We start from the raw sequence: 17,549 nt of genomic DNA, 5'->3' as shown, positions 1-17,549 counted from the left end.
TTGGTTTAGAATCAGGACAGACTATCATCAGAGGGCAAATCCTTGTTGTAAAGAAAGTTTTATTGAAACACTGCTTTGCCTATTCATTTACTTATTGGCTATGGCTGCTTTCCCACTACAGAAGCAGAGTTGAGTAGTTAGAATAGACAACATCTGTCCCAAAAAGCCTATAATAATATTTACTACATTTGGACCTTTACAGAAAATGTTTACTAGCTCCGGGTTTCGAAATTTGAAACTTTAAAGGTTAACTTATTAAAATGAGAGAATTTAAGCTTAATTTCTTCACATAATGACATAATTCTTTTTGGTATTTTACCATTTCTTTTTGGATGACATTATATTGCCACCAAGTGAAAGCTAAAAAGAAATGAGATTCAGCTTAGTTTCTAGGCAAAATTTATAGTGAAATATTTTAGTCTTTGTATTCAATTACCAAACATAGTTTGGAGTCTTTTTCCCTGGAGATCTTTTAAAAATGTAATTTAGCTTAAATTCTATCAAGGAATAGGAATTTGAACATTGGTTAGATTCTTACTTTTTCAGTAACCAAAATCACATTCATTATTTCTCAGGTTCGAAATGTGAGGTGCATTAAATGTCACAAATGGGGTCATGTCAACACAGATCGAGAATGTCCTTTGTTTGGTCTTTCTGGAATCAATGCAAGTTCGGTTCCTACTGATGGCTCAGGTAGGCACTAGACATGATTTGTTTCGGGAGAGGACAAACAAGGAAAGATAAAACAACATTTTTCTTTGCTCTTTCTGGGTATTGTTTTATTTGGGTTTGTGTGTGTGGTTTTTATTTTTGTTTGTTTGTTTGTTTTTGACTAAGACCATTCCCAAAATATGATTAATGGGAAAATCTGATCATATATGTTGAATTGAAATGCTGTGTAATAGGATTAAGTTAAAATTTTCCAGCCCAAGGCCCTATGAACTAAGTCTTAAAGTAAAATACATTAAACATAGTTTATCAGACTAGTAGCCTAAAAATGGAAGGAAAAAATGGTTATTTCTCATATTCATATTCTCCTGAATTATAAAAATAGACTGTACTGAAAGCCTCAGAAGCCATCTCTTTTTAGTACAGAGGTAAAAACAAAGCTGAGTATGTTAAAATTGTTTTTTACTTAAAGTTACTTACTCTCCTGCATATTACCGTCTGTTTCAGAAAAATGGGTCTGATTTGGTTTAGATCATTTTGGTTCTTTTTCTAAAGAGATACTAAACTGAGAAGTTTTAACTTAAATTTATCAGTGCTTTGTTAGTATATTACTGAAACAGGCACAATAATCCAACTCCAGCTTGTAATAGATTATAATAGAGATAATCTGTTTAATCCTGTAACCTTAAGCAAGTCTTTCACTTTTATGAACTTCAGCTCCTTATTTTAAAATAAGGATGATAGTATAACTTGGAGATTTTCTGCATTTTTAAAGCCAGCTAGAGAACCCTTTTTTTTTCTTTTAAGAAATCTTACATGAGACCTCAGTATACAGAACATATAAAAGCGGGGCTGCTCTATTGAAGCAGATGCTCTGGGCATGAACCCCAGAAGCCCTGTCCTCTCAGGCCACCAAGGCCTGTGATGCACCTCCTTAGACTCCCTTTGGCTTTCACTGCTGCCTCAGTCTGACCCCAGGGTTTACCCTCAATCAACACACGATCTTCAGCCTCTATTCGATAGCTAGAGATTCTTCAGCAAGCTGATTCAGGCTATAGGATTCAAAGTGCCAGTTTTCCTATTAGGAGTTTAGGAGTTTGATGAATGATAAGCTTGGTTTTTTTGTTTGTTTGTTTTTTGAGACCAAGTCTGGCTCTGTTGCCCAGACTGGAGTGCAGTGGCACAATCTCAGCTCACTGCAACCTTCAGCTCCCGAGCTCAAGCTCTCTTCCCACCTCAGCCCCCCGAGTAGCTAGCTGAGACTGCCAACACACACCACCATGCCTGGCTACTTTTTGTATTTTTTAATAGAGATAGGGTTTTGCCATGTTGCCTAGGCTGGTCTCCAACTCCTGCCTCAGCCTCCCAAAGTACTGGGATTACAGACATGAGCCACCATGCCTGGCCAGTAACCACCTTTAAGTAGAAGGAAACTGCGCAGTTTAAGTAAAAGGAAATTATTCGCTCAGTATTAATTAGGTGAGACAATACTGATAGGGACTTAGGTCTGGCAATCTCTGACAAAAGAACATCCCACTGATACCACAGTACAGGTACCCTTAAAAACTTACCTACCTAATGCCGCCTCCTCCCTTGCCCCCAGCTAACTAGTAGAAGAAGGGAGAAAGGAAATAAAGCCCCAAAGGAAATGAAGTGTATGTTATATACCCGTTGGCTCAAATATTTCTGACCACTTCTTTTTTAGTCACAGGGATTTGTTGTTACATCGAAGTACAACCTGTTTTCTGGAAGGGGTTGCATCTTATCTTTTCTTTCACTCAAACCTTATAGTGCCCCTGCAACTGCATGACTCATGGTTGACTTGAGACAGGCAGAAGTAGTAGTTGTCTTTATGCCTCAGCCTTGTCTAACTCTGATCCTTAGCGGCATAGACTCCAGACTTAGTGCTTTCTTTTAATAATCAATAGACGTGATTTCTCTTGAGTCTATATTAGAAAGTCTGCTAACAATCAGAACTTGTGCTAACTGAATAGTTAACCTGTTTTTAAGAGTGTTGAAAACACGAAAACCTCAAAAAAACATGCCCACAATTATGTGAATTCAGATATAACAAAGCTGGTTATTGGCTCTTCTCCAGCCCTCCATTTCTTTCTTTTTTTTTTTTTTTTCTGAGACAGAGTCTCGCTTTGCCACCCAGGCTGGAGTACAGTGGTGCGATCTCGGCTCACTGCAAGCTCCTCCTCCCGGGTTCATGCCATTCTCCTGCCTCAGCCTCCCGAGTAGCTGGGACTACAGGTGTCCACCACCACGCCCGGCTAATTTTTTGTATTTTTAGTAGAGACAGGGTTTCACTGTGTTACCCAGGACGGTCTCAAACTCCTGACCTCATGATCTGCCTGCTTCGGCCTCCCAAAGTGCTAGGATTACAGGCGCGAGTCACCGCGCCCGGCCCTCCAGCCCTCCATTTCTATTCATTAACCTTATAATAACTCAGTCACTCAATCTATACAATTAACATTTTTGGAACCCTCTTATGGTGGGGTTTTACTGTGCTACTATTCCTTAGTAAAATGAACTTTTTCAGGATCAAATTAATGAAGTAGAAAAAATGCTCAAGTATTTGGTTCCTATCAAGTTTTTAACATTTATGTAACCAGGCTTAAGAAGTCTTTCTCTATCTAAATGAATTGAGCACCGGGGTGGGAGAAGATGAGAAGCATTACCTTTGTGGAAACAGTATGGTTTCTCTGCATGAGGCTGATACCCCTAATATAGAAAATGTTCTTTCAGGGCTGGGCATGGTGGCTCAGGCCTGTAATCCCAGCATGTTGAAAGGCCAAGGCAGGAGGATCGCTTGAGCTCAGGAGTTTGAGACCAGCCTGGGCAACATGATGAAACCCATCTCTACAAAAAATTCAAAAAAATTTAGCTGGGCTTGGTGGTCTGCACCTGTAGTCCCAGCTACTCGAGAGGCCAAGGCAGGAGGATCATTTGAGCCCAGAAGGTTGAAGCTACAGTGAGCCAGGTTTGCACCACTGTGCTCCAGCCCAGGTGACAAAGCGAGACTCTGTCTCAAAAACAAAAATGTTCTTTCAAGTCAATATGAAAAAGATGAACACACAAACATGAAGGAGCAAAGGACATAGTTTACAAAAGGAGGAATTCAGATGACCATTAAACATATGAAAATATTTTCAACAACATTAATAACCAAAGAAATGAAAACTAAAACAATATGTTACCTTTTCGCCTGTCAAACCTTGGTAAAGATTTTAAAAGGTATGCATCCAGTATTTTCACAAGTGTGGCAAAATGAACATTTTATTTTGTGTTTTGTTTTTCTTTGGGACAGGGTGTCATCCTGTTGCCCAGACTGGAGGGCAGTGATACGAGTCTCAACTCACTGCAACCTCTGCTTCCCAGGCTCAAACAATCCCCTCACCTCAGCCTCCTGAGTAGCTGGGACTACAGACGTAAGCCACCATGCCCAGCTAATTTTTGTTTTTTTTGTAGAGATGGGGTTTCATCATGTTGCCCAGGCTGGTCTCGAACTCCTGAGCTCAAATGATCATCCCACCTCAGCCTCCCAAAGTGCTGGGATTACAGGTATGAGACATCACACCCAACCAAAATGAACATTTTAACCCTCTCTTGATAAATTAGAGCAACCTTTCTGGAAAGGTTATATATTTGCTGATATGTATCGAAAGCCTGAAAAACATGCATAGCTTTTTACCTAGAAATTTGCCTTCCAGTAATTTATAATAAAAATGTGATAAGGTAGATTTTCAAAGATTTATAGTAGTGAAAGATTGGCAGCAACCCTAAATGTTCATCAGTGGTTGGTAAAATAAACATGTTTATTCAATCATCATTTATGGAGCACTGTTTCTGTGCCAGACCTTGTTCTAGGCTCTAGGAACACAATACCAAAACCTTTCATTATATTGGGAATGACACACAGTAAACTAATAAATAAGAAAATATCAGGTATTTATAAGTTCTGTGATGAATGTTTAATTGGATACTGTGATAAGAACTAAATGGGGAATTACTTTAGATTAAGTGGTCAGGAAGGGCTCCTCTAAGGAAGCAACGTTAAGCTGAGACCTAAATGACAGGAAGGATGCTGGCATGGCATGCAAGACATGGGAAAAGAGCATTGAGTATCTTAGGCAAAAGGAATAACCTTTCATATAGAGAAAACCATCAGTTCTGAGAAGCCATGTACTTAGTGGTTAAGCACACAGACTGAGGAGCTGTGGAGCTACACAGATGCCTCATTTGCAGCCAGGTTTACAGCCAGGCATCTATGTAGCTCCGTACATAGCTAAGTGTTTGCTACTTAGTATCTGTGTAACTTTAGGCAAGCTGCTTAACATCTCTCTGCCTGCATTTGCTTAATTCTTAGAACTGAAGTTTTTTGCTTACTTTGTGATATAATTATATTTGCCAACTCTGTATTTGACATCTTACACATCAGCCAGTAAGTTTTATTTTTTGAACTCAAGCTCTCATAGAAGACACAGGCTCAACCCCTGATTTACAGCCTAATCAGACACATCAAATTAACATAGAGTAATCCCAGTTTACAACCTAGTCAGGAAAACAAAGTATGGTATTATGTAAGGCTCTATTTAATAGAGAGTAACTGAATGTTAAATTACGTAGCTAATAGAGGAGGTGGGACTAAAATGAGCTTTGAAGAATTAAAACTTAGGTAGAAAGAAAGGTTGACCAAAGAAGAAAGATTAGAAGAAAAACATAAGCACAGAAGATTTTAACTTGGATGACTTTAAATGATAGCAACAGACTTAAATGGCTCTCAAAAAGCTGGCCGAAAGGGTTTGGCCACTGTAGCCAGTGTTTACTCAAACTTACCTAATGGAAAGGTTCACTTAAGTATTTTGTGTAAATGTTGGTTCCCAAGCCCCTGTTGCAGAAGGGCTGTTGAAGAAGAGTCCTGAGGGGAGGGAGAAGTCTGAGCATCTTAGTCTCCAAGATGATGTTCATGATCTGAAAGTTTGGTGAAACTCCTGTAAGCAAAATTAATGCCATGGAAGACTGTGTGTGTGTGTGTGTGTGTGTGTGTGTGTGTGTGTGTGTGTTTTGCATGTAAGAAGAAACACACACACACATACACACATACACACAGGGGGATAGTATTAAGGAAAAGGAAAGATGATAATGCGTTGAAAGAGTTTTTTGTTTTTTTTTTTTTAAGGTGAGTGAAGACATTTTCAACATCATTTCTAATTTTTCACCATTGTAAACAGTCTAAATATCCAGCACTAGGGGAATGGCAAAGTAAACTGTTGATATCTTAAGTAAACTAAGTAATACAATTGAATCTATGCTATGATTCTAATATAAATCTGTGGGCATGTAAATTAGGACTGGAAGGAAACAAACATGAAAATAGTATGTTAATTAGGTGAAATTACAGGTAATTTTATTTTTATATTAAAATGTGTGATTAAAAAGAAACTTAAAATTTAGGCTTTTCAAACATTGACTGCCACATGATTTTCTTCAGAAGGCTAATGTTTTCCTTTGTACTCCCATATTAAACTTATTTTCAGAATAATTGGAACAGCTAAAAAAAGAGACTGGTGTGTTGTAAAGGCTATGTTCATGATGAGAAATAACTAGCAGACTGAATTAATTCTTTGCCTCAGTCTTTATAGAATAAGATGTTAGGGAAATTTCCATTTCCAGTTTTTCCATTCAAACTGACATGGTATGAGAACAAATACTTGTAAATACATTGGGTATTTTAATTTCTTAAATCTTGTGTCTTAGAATATCTGAACTCTATGATAAAATTATGATTTAAAAAATCAGTTACTTTCACCATCTGTGATGCCACATAGAATGATGAAAATTACTGATCTATTTCTTAGGCATCATCAAGGTTGAGAACCATCAGCTTAAACTATATGTAAGAACAACTGACGATTTGGGAGCAAAGTACCTTTTTCTGTTTCTTTAAATTATGTTTTACTTATTACAAAGTCATGAATCTACCCTAAGGAAATAATCATGGATATGTTCAAACATTTAGTCACAAAGGATTATGTATACAGTAAAAGAGAGGCTGGGCTTGGTGGCTCACACCTGTAATCCCAACAGGTGAGGGAGGCCAAGGCAGGAGGCCAAATCACCTGAGGTCAGGAGTTTGAGACCAGCCTGGACAACATTGAGAAACCCTGTCTCTACTAAAAATATAAAAATTAGCTGGGCGTGCTGGTGTGCACCTGTAATCCCAGCTACTCAGGAGGCTGAGGCACGAGAATCGCTCAAACCTGGGAGGCAGAGGTTGCAGTAAGCCGAAGTTGTGCCACTGCACTCCAGCCTGGGCTACAGAGAAAAAAAATAAAGAACACCTAAATGTCTAATAAAATGATATTAAGTGAGTAATTATAGAATATTGTTACAATGGAATACTATCCCATGTAGCTATTTTAAGTGATATGAAGATTTCTTAATGATATGAACGTTTACAATCTTTGGTCAAATAAGAAAAGCAGGTTGTAAAACAGAGTAGTTACATTTGTGTTTCTCTTTGTATCTTTAGGTAGACATGTAGACAGAGAGACAGATACTTTTAGAAAAAGGATTGGAAGGAGATAGACAATTATTAACAGTGGTTGTGTCTGGGTGGTAGGATTACTTGAGATTTTTGGTTTCATCTTTTTGGCCTACCTGTAATTCCATTAGTGAAGGTACATTGCATTTATAAGTTTTGTAAATGAACATTGTTTTAGAAGAATTAAAAACTGTACATAGAAGTAAGTTATTTAAAATTGAATTGCTCAATTAATGCTTTTAAAGTTTGACATAAATTTAGCAGTAGTAGTCAGCTAAAGCAAATAGAAACTCTGAAAGATTTCTCAAAAACAAAATCAAAATTCTACTGTATCAAATAGGAAAGCAAATAATAATGATGTTGTGTTCTGAATTTGAATGCAATGAAAAATAAACTGACCAATTTTCTAATCCACTTGCTGATTCAAGCTAAAAAAAAAAAGCCTTTTCATTAAAAAAAAAAAAAAAAATCACCTATTGAATAATGTCTCACCAGTGAATAGAGATTATTTTTGCAATAAGGCAATTTCAGTGGATGTGGTTATCATGGGATAATCACACCCCTGGGGTACAGCCTTGTGCCTGTAATCTCTCAGGAGTGTAATTATTTCACGATAACGGTACCCCCTGGTGTTGCATTATTTCTATTATGAAATTCTTAGTTTAGTATATAAAGTAACTTACTTTGATCACTGGAAACTGCAAGGTGCTGTTAGAATGTTCCAGCTGTGAGGTTTACGGAGACCAGCTATAAGATTTACTTCTCCTTTACAAAGATAAATTAGGCAATCAAAATGCTTCTTTGGGCTAAAATTGTTTAGAATATCTTTTCTACTGATAAGATCATCTTAACTTTGTAAGTTTTCATCTACTCCAGATACTCAAAATTATATGTAAAACTTGTAAGCTTCAGTGCCGACTGAATTTTTGTAAAATATTTTTATACTAGAATACAATTAAATGGCCAGCCCACCTGGATTTTATCTATATTCTATAGCCCTTGTTCTTATCATTGACTCTTAACATCTGTCAGCTACTTGTGTTTTTAATGTATGTTTAAATTAAATATTTTTAAATCCACAGTGGGCTATATCAACAGCAAGTTTGTTTTAACAACTTTTTTGAGCTGTAATTTGCATACCATACAATTTACCTATTTGAAGCATACAATTCAGTGGCCTTTAGTATATTCACAGAGTTATACATCCATCACCACAGTCAATTTTAGAATATTTTTGTTACCCAAGAAAGATATCCCTTAGCCCTCACCCTCTAGGCCCCAGCATCAGGCAACCACCTAATTTTTTTCTGTCTCTATAGATTTGCCTACTCTGGACATTTTATACAAATAGAATCATATAATATGGGGTAAAGAATGTGGTTTTAATACCATTTTCTTTGCCTTTGAATTTCACAATGTAATACAACTAAAACCACCGATACCTGCCCCACGTTCGTCCATGGAATATATTTTTCTTTTTTCTTCTTTTTTTTTGAGACAGAGTCTCGCTCTGTCGCCCAGTCTGGAGTGCAGTGGCGGGATCTCGGCTCACTGCAAGCTCCATCCACCTCCTGGGTTCACGCCATTCTCCCGCCTCAGCCTCCTGAGTAACTGGGACTACAGGCGCCCGCCACCACGCCTGGCTAATATTTTTTTTTTAGTAGAGACTGGGTTTCACCGTGTTAGCCAGGATGGTCTCCATCTCCTGACCTCGTAATTCACCCGTCTCAGCCTCCTAAAGTGCTGGGATTACAGGCGTGAGCCACTGTGCCCAGCCCGTGGAACGTATTTTTCTATGATGCTTAAACATACACACAAAAGAATGCATAGTCTTATAATAATTAAAACTTCTAACCCACAAGGGGATAAGAATTTGTGTATAGATACCTATAAAGCAAATGAATATTAGTAAGATTGTCACAATAAATATAAAGCAAAATTCTATCAATTAAATAATTCTTTTCCCCAAGCAAACAAAGATTTTGCACATCTTTCCATGTTTGAATTGCAGATTTATTTCTTCAGGAAGCAAACAGGTAACACTAAACAGTCACTCTGGGCCACGTGTGATGGCCCATGCCCATAATCGCCTCACTTTGGGAGGCTGAGAGGGGAGGATACTTCAAGACCAGCATTTTTTGAGACCAACCTTGGCAACACAGCAAGACCCTATTGCTACAGAAACTTTTTATAAATAAATCAACAGTTACTGTGTAGGAAAACTAGACCTGGGGTTGCTGGGAGTGCTAGCTCTCCTTTAGCCTGCTTCTCAACCACCCATTATGCCCACCATTGAACTCAGCTCTACACCAGCAGTGATAGTGGATCAACCAGCCCTGAAACTCTAATGCAGGCTTGCCTTGTTTGATCCTGCTTCACTTTCTTGCCCTTTGCAGATGCTGTGTTACAAATTGAAGGTTTGTGGTAAGCCTGTGCTGAGCAAATCTATCAGCACCAGTTTTCCAACTGTATGTGCTTGCTTTGTCTCTGGGTCACATGTTTGGTAATTATTGCAGTATTTTAAACTTTTATTTTTATATCATTATGGTGGTCTGTGCTCAGTGATCTTTGACATTACTATTGTAATTGTTTTGAGACGCTGCAAACTGCACCTATAGAAGATGGTGAACTTAATGGATAAACGTTTTGTGTGTTCTGAATGCCCCACCCACTGCCTCTTCCCTCATCTCTCTCCCTTTCTTCAGGCCTCCCTGTTCTCTGAGACACAATGATACTGAATTTAGGCAATTAACCCTACAATGGCCTCTAAGTGTTCAAATGAAAGGAAGAATCACACATCTCTCACTTTAATCAAAAGCTAGAAATGATTAAGCTTAATAAGGAAAGCATGTTGAAAGCTGAAATAGGTAGAAAGGTAAGCCTCCTACACCAATTAGCTAACTTGTGAATGCAAAGGGAAAGTTCTTGAAGGAAATCAAAAGTGCTACTCCAATGAACACACAAATGAGAAAAAAGTGAAACAGCCTTACTGCTGATACAGAGAAAAGTTTAGTAATCTGGATAGAAGATCGAACCATCCACAACATTCCCTTAAGCCAAAGCAAGGCCCCAAACTCTCTTCAACTCTGTGAAGGCTAATAGAGGTGAGGAAGCTGCAGAAGAAAATTTGGAAGCTAGCAGAGATTGGTTCATAAGGTTTAAGGGAAGAAGCCACAACCCTAACAAAACTGCAAGGTGAAGCAGCAAATGCTGATGTAGAAGCTGCAGCAGGTTCTCTAGAAAATATAGCTAAGATAATTGATGACGGTAGTGACACTAAACAACAGGTTTTCAATGTAGATAAAACAGCCTTCTGTTGGCAAAAGATGCCATCTACGACTTTCATAGCTAGCAAAGAGAAGTCAGTACCTGGCTTCAAAGCTCGAAAGGACAAGCTGACTCTCTTGTTAGAGGCTAATGTAGCTGATAATTTATGAAGGCAATGTTCATTTATCATTCTGAAAATTCTAGGGCCCTTAAAAATTATGCTAAATCTACTTTGCATGTGCTCTGTAAATGGAAGAACAAAGCCTAGGTGACAGCACATCTGTTTACAGCATGATTTACTGAAGATTTTAAGCCCATTGTTGAGAATTGCTGCTCAGGAAAAAAGATGCCTTTTAAAATCTTACTGCTTATTTACTATGTACCTAGGGACCCAAGACTCTAGGGACAAAGGCTAGCCAAATTCCTGATTACACAGCAATTGTATTTTCATTTTCTTTTTTAGAGTCAGGGTCTCTGTTGCCCAAGCTGAAATGCAATGGCACAGTCATAGCTCACTGCAGCTTCAAACTGAGCTCAAGCAGTCCTCCTGCCTTGGCCTCCCAAAGTGCTGGGATTACTGGTGTGGGCCACTGCGCCCAGCCATTTTCTTTAGTTCAAAAAAATTTTTTTAACTTTCTTTTTAACTACTTTTTGACTCCTGTGTTTATTTATAAGTGTGTTTTTAGATCTCTAAGTATTTGGGGATTTTCCAGCTAGTTTTCTGTTACTGATTTCTGGTTGAATTCCATTATGGTCTGTGAGCATACTTTGTATGATTTCTATTCTTTTACCTTTGTTGAGGTGTCTCATATGGCCCAGAATGTGGTCTATTTGGTGAATGTTCTATACAAATGGGAGAAGAATGTATATTCTGCTGTTGTTAGAGGAAGTATTCTATTAATGTTAGTACATCCAGTTGATGGATGGTACTATTCAGTTCTATATCCTGCTGATTTTCTGCTTGCTGGATCTGTCAGTTACTGATAGAGGGGTGTTGACATCTCCAGCTATTACAGCAGATTTGTCTGTTTCTAAAAACCTTTATATCTGTTTTTGCCTCATATATTTTGATGCTTATTGTTAGGCATGTACACATGGGATTGTTGTATCTTCCTAGATAATTGACCCCTTTATAATTTATGTAATGTCTGTCTTTATCCTTGATGATTTTCCTTGCTCTGAAATCTACCTGTCTGACATTAATATAGGTACTCCAGCCTTATCAATTAGTGTTAGCATGGTATATATTTTTCTGTCCTTTTAATTTATCTGTGTCTTTATTTCTAAAGTGGGTTTCTTGTGGACAACAATAACCTATAGTTGGGTCTTGTTTTTTTATCTACTCAAAGTCTTTTTTTTTTTTTTTTTTTTTTAAGAGACAGCATCCCTCTCACTTGCCCAGGCTGGAGTGTAGTGGCAAGGTCATAGCCCACTGTGGTCTCAAACTCCTGGGCTTAAGCTATCCTCCCACCTTAGCCTCCCAAGTAACTAGGATATCAAGCATGCACAATCATGCCCACCAAATTTTTTGTTTTTGGGGGGTGGGGACAGAATCTTGCTCTCTTGCCCAGCTGGAGTGCAGTGGCATGATCTCGGCTTACTGCAACCTCCACCTCCAAGGTTCAAATGATTCTCCTGCCTCAGCATCCCAAGTAGCTGGGACTACAGGCGTGCAACACCATACCCAGCTAATTTTTGTATTTTTAGTAGCGACCGAGTTTCACCATGTTGGCCAAGATGGTCTCGATCTCTTGACCTCATGATCCACCCGCCTTGGCCTCCCAAAGTGCTGGGAATACAGGCATGAGCCACCGCGCCCAATGCCCAGCTAATTTTTTAAAATATTTTTTGTAGGCCGGGCGCGGTGGCTCAAGCCTGTAATCCCAGCACTTTGGGAGGCTGAGACGGGCGGATCATGAGGTCAGGAGATCGAGACCATCCTGGCTAACACGGTGAAACCCCATCTCTACTAAAAATACAAAAAACTAGCTGGGCGAGGTGGCGGGCGCCTGTAGTCCCAGCTACTCGGGAGGCTGAGGCAGGAGAATGGCGTAAACCCGGGAGGCGGAGCTTGCAGTGAGCTGAGATCCGGCCACTGCACTCCAGCCTGGGCGCAAAGCGAGACTCCGTCTCAAAAAATAAATATATATATATATATATTTTTTGTAGAGACAGACTCTCACTATGTTGCGCAGGCTGGTCTTCAACTCCTGGCCTCCTGTCTTGGCCTCCCAAAGTACTGGGATTACAGATGTGAGCCACCACACCCAGCCTCTGTCTTTTAATTGGTGTGTTAAGACCATTCTTATCAAAAGCAATGATTGAAATAGTTGGATTAATATCTACTATATTTGTAATTGTTTTCTATTCATTGCTGTAATTTTTTGTTTCATTTTTTGTCTCTTAGTTTCTGTTTTCTCTGATTTTAATTGAGCATTTTATAGGAATCCATTTTATCTCCTCTTTTAGTATATTAATTATACTCTAAAAATTTTTTTAGTGATTGCCCTAGAACCACTTTTAGTATGTGTATGCCACAGTTGTAAATATAAATTTACAACTAATGTAAGTTCACTCTTAAATAATACTATACAACTTCATGGTTAGTACAGGTAACTCATAACAGAGTAACCCAGTCCCTGTTCTACAACTGAATAGCTCCCTCGCATCCCTTATAACATTGCTGCCACACATTTCATTCATATCTAAGCTATAATACCCTGTATATTGTTGTTTTCATTATTTTGAACAAACTTGTCTTTTTAGATCAGTTAAGAATATTAAAAATAAAAGATTGTATTTGACATACTTCATCTCTTTCTCAAACATTCTGCCTTTATGTAGATATGAGTTTCTGGCCTATATGATTTTCTTTCTCACTAAGTGACTTCTTTCAATATTTCCTTAAAGACAAGTCTACTGGCAAAATTTCCTCCATTTTTGTTGTCTGAAAAGGTCTTTATTTCTTCTTCACTTTTGAAGGATACTTGCACTAGATACTAAATTTCTTCATCTTTGATTTTTTTACAGTATGAATGTGATATGCTTAGGTATGGATTTCTTGGTATTGATCTTGCTTGGTGTTTTCTGAGCTATGGATATGTGGTTTGGCATATATCATTAGTTTTGGGAAATCCTCAGCCATTGTTATTTCAAATATTTCTTCTGTTCCTTTCTCTTTTCATTCTCCATTATTTCCATTATACACATGTAACATTTTTCATAATTGTCCCACAGTTCTTGAATATTCTTTTTCTTTTCTCTCTTTTCAGTTTGGGAAGTTTCCACTGACATATCTTAAAGCTCACTGGTTCTTTCCTCCTAATGAGCCCATCAAAGGCATTGTAAATATGAATTTACAACTAATCTAAGTCTGATAAGTGTTTTTTGATTTCTAGCATTTCCTTTGATTCTAAGAGCTTCCCTCTCTTTGCTTACATTATCCATCTGTTCTTGCATGTTGTCCAGTTTTTCCATTAGAGTCCTTAACATATTAATCTTAGTTATTTTAAATTCCCAGTCTGATACTTCCAGAATCTCTGCCATATCTAAGTCTGGTTTGATGCTTGCTTTTCTCTTTAGACTGTGGCTTTTGCCTTTTGGCATATGATATGGGTTGGCTGTGTCGCCACCCAGATCTCATCTTGAATTCCCATGTGTTGTGGGAGGGACCCGGTGGGAGGTAATTGAATCACGGGGGCAAGTGTTTCCCATGCTGTTCTTGTGATAGTGAGTAAGTCTCATGAGATCTGATGGGTTAAAAAGAGGAATTCCCCTGCACAGGCTCTCTCTCTTTGCCTGCTGCCATCCAGGTAAGATGTGACTTGCTTCTCCTTGCCTTCTGCCGTGATTGTGAGGCTTCCCCAAACACGTGGAACTATAAGTCCAATTAAACCTCTTTCTTTTGTAAATTTCCCCGTCTAGGGTATGTCTTTATCAGCAGCATGAAAACGGACTAATACAGCATACCTTGTAATTTTTTGTTGAAAGCTGGACATGGTGTATCATGTAAAAGGAACTGAGGTAAACAGGCCTGTAAGGTGAGGTTTTATGTTTATCTGGCTAGGCCTTAGACTGTATCTACTGTTTGCTGTCACTGTAGATGTCAGAGACTAAAATTTCCTCTAGTGTCCTTGTTTTTGTCTGCCCTTATCTTTAGCTTTCCCAAAAGACTCCTCTTGCAGTATTAAGAGTCTGAGCTTTGCAGTTCTTTTCTTTTTAATCCCCTGATATTATACAGGAATGCTCCTCATGTGGTAGTAAGATGTGGGGAAGAAGGAAGCATTCTCTTATTCTATGATTAAGTCTTAGTCTTTTAGTGAGCCTGTGCCTGTGGGCTGCAACCTTCACGTGTGTTTCTCAGCTTTATTTTCCCATGTAGGCTAGGCTGTGGTGACATAGTTTCCCTTGAGAGTAAGCATTTGTTAAGGAAAACAAAATGCTCTGGGCATATTTGGAAATGGTTACTTTTCCCTTTGTGCTGGGGAAAGGGAAGCACACGGAGATTGTGCTTTGGTGTTCGCAATGAGAACCTGCTGGAGACTCTGGAAGTAAAACTCATGAAAGGGGGCTCTACTATGCTTGGGCCTCTAGGAGATTTTATCTGTCAAGCTAGTCCAGCTCAGTCTCCAACAATTAGTCAAATTACTCTAAGTATTCCTACCAATGGCTGGCTCCAGCAGTAGTTTCTGATTCCAGCAAACTGTAATAGTCTGTATTACCTATCTCTCCAGTTTTCAGGGCAGCGGTTTGCCCTGAGACCTCAATTCTCTGATAAATTTAAGATTTTTAAATTTTCTGTTTTTCAACTTTTTTCTTGTTATAAGAATAAGAGGACTTTCAAGCTCTCTGTATTGGACTGAACCCCAGAAGTTATAAAAGCAACAAAAAGTGAATAAACATTGACTCCAAATTTGTTAACATTTATTTTGTATTTCACTAATTGAGTTTTGGATTTTTCAGTTATTATCTATCTATACTTTGCCATAATTTTTTTTTTTTTTTTAGAAAAGGTCTTGCTTTGTCCCCCAGGCCAGAGTGCAGTGGCACAGTCGCAGCTCACTGCAGCCTTGACCTCCTGGGCTCAAGTAGTCCTCCCACCTCAGCCTTCAGAGTAGCTGGGACCACAGGCACATACCACAATGCGTGGATCATTTCCAAATTTTTTTGTAAAAAAATTTACAGGATCTCACTATGTTACCCAGGCTAGTCTCAAACTCCCAGGTTTAAGTGTTCCTCTGGCCTCGGCCTCCCAAAGTGCTGGGATTAGAGGCATAAGCCACAATGCCTAGCCCTGCCATAATTTTTTTTAATTTAGATAATTTTTTCACATATTTGGGACTGAGTAGATAGGATAATATGGTGAATTTCATGATTTGAATAAAAGTAAATTTCAAATTCAAAATAATGTCACTGGATACACTATAAATATACAAAATTGCTTTTAAAAAAAAGTAAGAATTGCTTCAGTCTGAGTTCCAGACACACCACAAATGGGTAAAATATGATAGGGACTCAATATCTCAAATGTTTCTATCCAATCTTGTTTACACTGTAGTTTTTATTGTGTTCCAACCATATGAAAATGAATAGTTTAAGGAAGTTTTATTTTACACTTGCTGCAAAGATTTGTTTGTGTATCAGTGTTCTTCTCCTTGCCTAATTTTTCCTAATTCTTGATTTAATTTTTCTTGAAGAATGCTGCACTAAGCCATGGTACTGATAGAAGTTTTCTGCAACAAGTGCTGCACATGCTCCTCCTCCATCTTTTCATAAGCCTTTCGTGTTGAAGACATTTTTGTTGCTTGGGAACACATTCGAGAAATTTCCCAAAATAATTGTCTGATCATAATCTTTGCTAGGAAGACAGCTAGGAGCACACCAGAGGAACTTCCTATAGAAAGAAAGATGATAAATTCAGTGGCCCTTCTGGCAACGCCACCTGAATCTGTTATGGAGCAGTTCCCTTATGCAACTCCTTGGAGAGGTGAAGTCCTCCCAGGATAGCTACTCATAGCCCTGCATCTAATGGCAGACTTCTTTTTAATCCTCCAACATAATTCTACTGCAGAAAAACATTTGTGTTACCAGAATTTTATTAAAGCTAAACTCCTGAAACAGGCAAATATTGAAACTAGTAAATAAAGAAACAACCTCAAAATAAAGAAGTGAAGTTGGGCACCATTTCCCTCTTTTATAATATACAGTTGATCGTACTTGATTGTACTTGATTATAGTTGATTATAAGTCTCTCCTTTATAATAAGTAGGTGATTTGATGTTTAAAATTTTTTTATGTGAGAGGAAGCTAGTTAGTTGAAAAGAAATGCTGGCCTATTAACAAGGTATTTCAGTAAAACTTGTCCAGTCATAGTGCTTCAAAGGTCAAAATGATATTCCTAATTAGTACTTCACATTTTGGCTGTTTTATTTTAGGTATTACCAATGGTTAAGTCATTTCAAATTATTTATACACATTATGATAATTTTGTAATTAAATTTGTTGTTAGAATGGCTGTTCCGTGAAATTTCGTTGACTTGAACAAATTAATTACAATCTTGTTCTGTCAGTAAATGAACCTGCTTGGTGTTAAAGGCATGTACTAGTGGAGGCTACACTTCCCATAATCTCAAAGGGGTATTATGATTCTCCAATCAGTCATAACTCTCTTTTACATGACTCTTCCTATTACCATCATTTCATCTACTCAAGGTCTATCAGCTTCAAGTAAAGAAATTAGTTTGTGATTACCTGAGAAAAGGAGAATGAATGAAATTTAGTCCACATATTAAATATTAATTCTTCTACCCAAATCATTCTTAATGAATTTAACACAAACCTCCGTGTTCCACTAACTGGTTTAGTGAGTAAGCGAATGGAAAGGCTTTGCTAACTATTCTAAACATTACCATTTATAATCTCTTCTGAATGTATAGTAAAAATTTGCAATTTAAGTTCTTTCCTATGAAAAATTTTCCCCAAAATATTATAAACTTGAAGCAAAAAACAAGCTCTCTCAAGCGCTAAGGAGATAAAATAATAAAATCTCAATATTACCCACTAA

The 17,549-nt window shown here is 37.9% G+C and overlaps 1 protein-coding gene across 1 annotated transcript in view; it reads left to right on the top strand.

Annotated features, from left to right (window-relative positions):
* The window catches only part of CIR1 (corepressor interacting with RBPJ, CIR1), a 46,870-nt gene that overhangs the window by 16,188 nt on the left and 13,133 nt on the right, over window positions 1–17,549 (top strand). Inside the window, exon 7 of the mRNA XM_002808014.4 lies at window positions 576–693. Coding sequence (XP_002808060.4) covers window positions 576–693 — 118 coding nt within the window. The remainder of the gene's footprint in view (window positions 1–575; window positions 694–17,549) is intronic.

This window comes from Macaca mulatta, chromosome 12, assembly GCF_049350105.2.
Source record: "Macaca mulatta isolate MMU2019108-1 chromosome 12, T2T-MMU8v2.0, whole genome shotgun sequence".
Classification (NCBI taxonomy): Eukaryota; Metazoa; Chordata; class Mammalia; order Primates; family Cercopithecidae; genus Macaca; species Macaca mulatta.
This window is presented reverse-complemented; position numbering and strand designations above follow the sequence as displayed.